The sequence below is a fragment of the Mus caroli genome, chromosome 13 (assembly GCF_900094665.2).
Source record: "Mus caroli chromosome 13, CAROLI_EIJ_v1.1, whole genome shotgun sequence".
Taxonomy (NCBI): Eukaryota; Metazoa; Chordata; class Mammalia; order Rodentia; family Muridae; genus Mus; species Mus caroli.
The window spans coordinates 72,296,452-72,301,701 of record NC_034582.1 but is presented as its reverse complement, the minus strand read 5'-3'; the positions used below and the strand labels follow the sequence as shown (position 1 = coordinate 72,301,701).

Below are 5,250 nucleotides of genomic sequence, written 5' to 3'. Positions count from 1 at the left end.
ATTTATGAAATTCTTAGGCAAATGGATGGAACTATAAAATATCCTGAGTGAGGTAACACAATCACAAAAGAACACACATGATATGCCCTCACAGATACGTGGGTATTAGCCAAGAAGCACAGAATACCCAATATATAATTCACTGATCACATGAAGCTCAAGAAGTAGGAAGACCAAAGTGTGGATACTTAGGTATTTCTTGGAAGGAGAAACAAGATAACCATGGAAGGAGTTACAGAGACAAAGTGTGGAGCAGAGACTGAAGAAATGACCATCCAGAGACTGCCCCACCTGGGGATTCATTCCATATACAACCTCCAAACCCAGACACTATTGTGGATGCCAACAAGAGCTTCCTGACAGGAGCCTGATATAGCTGTCTCCTGAGAGACTCTTCCAGTGCCTGACAAATGTACAGGTGGATGCTCTCAGCCAACTCTTGGACTGAGCACAGGGTCCCCAGTGGAGGAGATAGAGAAAGGACCAAAGGAGCTGTAGGGGTTTGCAGCCCCCATATGAACCAACCAGTACGCCCAGAGGTCCCAGGGACTAAACCACCAACCAAAGAGTACACGGAGGGACCCATGGCTCCAGCTGCATATGCAGCAGAGGATGGCCTTGTCAGTCATCAGTGGGAGAAGAAGCCCTTATTCCTATGAAGGCCGAATGCCCCAGTGTAGGGGAATGCCAAGGCCAGGAAGCAGGAGTTGGTGGATTGGGGACCACGGCAACAGTGGAGGTGATAGGAGGCTTTTGGAGGTTAAACCAGGAAAGGGGATAATTTGAAATGTAAATAAAGAAAATATCTATTAAAAAAAACCCAATATGCTCAGATATGAACTAATTTTAAAATTCTAAAGATGATGACATTAAACCAGGCTTAAAACACAAAGATTACATAGAAAAAAAAGAGAAAAATCACACAGAAGTGGATGCTCACAGTCAGCTATTGGATGGATCACAGGGCCCCCAATGAAGGAGCTAGAGAAAGTACCCAAGAAGCTGGGGGGATCTGCAACCCTATAGGTGGAACAATATGAACTAACTAGTACCCCCATAGCTTGTGTCTCTAGCTGCATATGTATCAGAAGATGGTCTAGTCAGCCATCAGTGGAAAGAGAGGCCCATTGGTCATGCAAACTTTATATGCCCCAGTACAGGGGAACGACAGGGCCAAGAAGTGAGAGTGGGTGGGTAGGGGAGTGGGGGAGAGGGTATGGGGGACTTTTGGGATAGCATTGGAAATGTAAATGAAGAAAATGCCTAATTAAAAAAAAGACACTGAAAAAAATCACTGTCATCATCATCATCATCACACCACCAAAAGGGGTGGTCTTTTAGTCAGTAATAAAACTCTATGTTGTACAGAAAATACAGATTTTCTAATTACAGGGTCAGGGTGCAAAGAGAGAACACCAAAGCCATCCTTCACATCCTGTTGCTAAAACCTTACTCATTTCTTATTGAGAGAGCTGATGGCAGATGGCAAGCTTTCACTCAGCACTGCCCTGCTTTGCCTGGGAGAATAGTCTATGTGGATGGACTAATTGTATCAACATTTAGTGTTTACTATTTTTTAAAAAACTCAAGAGAAAGTGGGCCTGGGAAGATGGCACCCTTGTTAAAGTGCTTGTCACACCACTCTGAGGCCCTGAGTTCAGATTTCTATCATCCACATAAGAGCTGAGGACACAGGCACATATCAAAAATTGCAGCACCAGGGGACAGACACACACAGATCCATTCAGTTCATTTGACAGTTAAATCAAAAGGTTCCAAGTTCAGTCAAGGACATTGTCTCAAAACAATAAGATGTAGAATAATTGTAGAGAACACTCACTGACAACCTTGGTCTCCATATATGCGTACAAAAACATGAACGTACATATAAATCCACACTCCACATGGCTTAAAGTGACACTATAATGATTCTGATGTTATATGATGGCATGCTTGCCTGAGAGTGAACAAGCATAGTTGGAAATGAGCCTCTAGGACATTCTTGGCTCCCTTTCTCTTCCAAGTTCTCATTCTGATAACTCTAAAGATGGTTCCTAAGTGGTAGACTGCACAGCACGTCTCCAGTGGTTACAGCCTATTATTTATTTACTGCCCTACACTGGAATTCCATCAGAACAGGTAACATCTGTAGCCTCTATATCTTTTTTTTTTAAATAACATCACAATCTCTCCATTGCCTACATTATAAAGGTACTTTCTGACATTTATCTTCTTTATAACAACATGATGCACGAATATATCTTTTTGATGTCATTCTTTCTATTGAAACATATGGGTTTTTTACACTGAGCCATTTTTACAGTCAAAAACTTTCTCTTTTTGTAACCTTGTTCCAAACACAGGCAATGTGAAAGGTGAGCAGCCTGGGCTACTGCTCCCTGTGCCACTATCCATGGTGGGCACCTATATTATATGTGTTTTATGTATTAAATGTATTGAAAACTGTTCAGTAAACACCGGCAGTCACTCCTAAAACCGTACAAAATATACTGAAACCCAAAAGACCAAGAAACCCAAAAGAGAGGTGATTAATATCACCTGGCATTGTAAGTAGATCTTTAAACACTTGAATTCATCACAATAGGTACAGTTTGGTAGAAACAAAAATTTTGTGATAGTACAGTGTGGAACAATAGTTAATTTTATGGCATTATGATTTAAATTTTCATATATATATTTGAGATACACACTGGTACTGTGTGTGCCCTGTGCTTATGTGGCTAAGGTATGACAAATTTTAACACTTTATACGATATCTGGATATATTTTATGGAATTAAATTATAAAGTAGACTATTATCAAAATATATTCTATGCAATTATGATATACCTAACTTTATAAAAAGTGTGTGTTTCTAGCATGTGTGTGTAAGTGTGTATTACCTGAAAAAGTTTTCTAATGGTCTCAAATAACAAAATAAAGACCAAAAATATGACACATAAATAGGTCAGTGAGTTTCAAAACCATGTTGTCCAAACATCAAGTGTATTACCAATATAAAGCTGTCACTAATCTGTACAATCCTATATATAATAAGTGTTATTATTCCTATTATTAAGAGAAAGATAAGAGTAGTTGGGAAACTTACATTTGGCAAAATGAAACATCTGAACTTCAATCCAGACAGTTCTGTCTCTGTGGTCTACCTCTACTCCTTTAACATTGGGATACTACCTTTAAAATTCCCCTCAAATTAATCTGAGCTCATATAATGCCTGTAGGATTATAGCTTAGAGCCACAACTTGAGAAATCAAAATTTTCACATCACATTAAAATAGAAACAAAATCTATTTAGACAGAAACCCTGCACATCAATCTAGGTAACAGATGTATTCACGCTTCATGTTGTTATAAAGAAGATGAATGTCAGAAAGTGCCTTTACCTTTCTATTCTCTGTCACTAGTTCTGGTCTGTGTGACTCTAAAGGTTAGGCTTCCTCAGCTAAGTCCTTAGAACTATCTTTTCCATTGTCAGGTGATCTCAATTAGGACTACAACATTAAATATTATTTCTATACTTATGATTTTATGTCTACATATGCCTGCAGATTGTTATTGCTTAGTTCAATGCATCAGTGAATTACTTCCTCATGAGACCTTTACCAACCTAAATCAAGCCATCACCCTCTTTCTGGCTGTGAGAAGACTGAAATTCAAAGCCAACCATAGCCTTGGTCATGGTTTTCTGCAGGTGATCACTACTTCCACTATTTCTTTGAACATCACCTCTAAATGAAAGATCAGGTGATGTGAATTGAGCTAGAAAACTTGCTGTTTCACTCCATATAAGACTAACATTGTCTTAGCGAAAGATAGGCCTAGGTAGTGTACTTCCTATGACAAAATACCAGACAAAAACAACCTCTGTAAGATTTAATGCTTTGGCTCACAACTGTAGGAGACTTCAGCCCATCACAGTGGGGAAGGCACAGAGGTATGGAATGGCTCAGTCCACAGTCAGAGTGGGCGATTACATACTAGTAGATAACTTTGATAAAAGAACACACCAGAGCCAGAAGTGCCTTGCAGCTCTTTAAGACCCCTTCCACTAGACCACTGCTTCCTAAAGAATCCAAAGCCTTTATAACAGCAAGACAGACTGTGGTAGACATTTCAAATTTTAAGCATAACAGAAGAAGTACAAATTATTGATTCTGTTTTTTTAGTATCCAGTTAAATGCTAGTTTATGTCCTCTACAGATAAAATTATATTAAATAAAAGAACTGAAACACACAAAAGGTCTAGAACTCAGAATTCCCCAACATTATCTAAGGTAAATTACTTCTGAGGTATTAATTGGAGGGGCTTACAAAAAGTATCCCCAAGTTCCAGTTAACATAATAGCATAACACGATAAAAGCCAGATTATACAACACCCAACTCAACATAATACAGTAAAGATATGGATCTTGATTTAAAAGTCTTACAAGTGTTTGTTTTACCGTTAAGTGATGACCTTGAGCAGAAAGAACATTAAGAAGTCTTTCATCTGTAACTCTTGGGTCTATGATTCATTTCAGACACTGTAATGGTTGCTATAGGCAATATAAATACTTGCAAATAGCTTAGGCACTAACATCCTTATTTGACAACTGAAGTGAACAAAGAGTATCTAAATATTCCTAAACTCTCACTATGCACAGTGAAAGTTTCCTGAATAAGTAATGTAAGTGTGTACCTTTCAATGCTGTAGTCTGTTCTTTTTCATTTGAACCTCCCTGCTGGATTTGTGCCATGTTTATCCAAATTGTCAAGAAAATTAAAGAGCTCAAGGAAATAGACATCGATCTTCAGAAGACAGTCTAGAATGAATGAAAGCAATAAATTAAGCTCTACCCAAATCCTACGTATTCCCAAACCAAATTCACACATTATCTCTCCACGAATCCAGCCCTTCAGAGGATAATAACAGGAAAAAACCAATACAAGGACGGGAACCACGCCCTAGAAACAACAAGAAGGTAATCCCTCAACAAACCTAAAATAAGACAGCCACAAGAACAGAATGCCAACTTTAACAACAAAAATAGCAGGAAACAACAATTACTTTTCCCTAATATCTCTTAATATCAATGGACTCAACTCCCCGATAAAAAGACATAGACTAACAAACTGACTACACAAACAAGACCAAACATTTTGCTGCTTACAGGAAACTCATCTCAGAGAAAAAGATAGACACTACCTCAGAATGAAAGGCTGGAAAACAATTTTCCAAGCAAATGGT

General features: G+C 38.4%; 1 protein-coding gene across 7 annotated transcripts in view; it reads right to left on the bottom strand.

Moving 5' to 3' along the window:
- The window catches only part of Fam172a (family with sequence similarity 172 member A), a 432,511-nt gene that overhangs the window by 396,456 nt on the left and 30,805 nt on the right, over positions 1 to 5,250 (bottom strand). For 5 of the 7 annotated variants that reach the window (XM_029468399.1, XM_029468400.1, XM_029468401.1 and 2 more), the window contains exon 2: positions 4,702 to 4,825. The exons of the other annotated variants lie outside the window; for them this stretch is intronic. In XM_029468399.1, coding sequence (XP_029324259.1) covers positions 4,702 to 4,807 — 106 coding nt within the window. In that variant the 5' untranslated portion in view covers positions 4,808 to 4,825. The remainder of the gene's footprint in view (positions 1 to 4,701; positions 4,826 to 5,250) is intronic. 7 annotated transcript variants of the gene reach the window in all.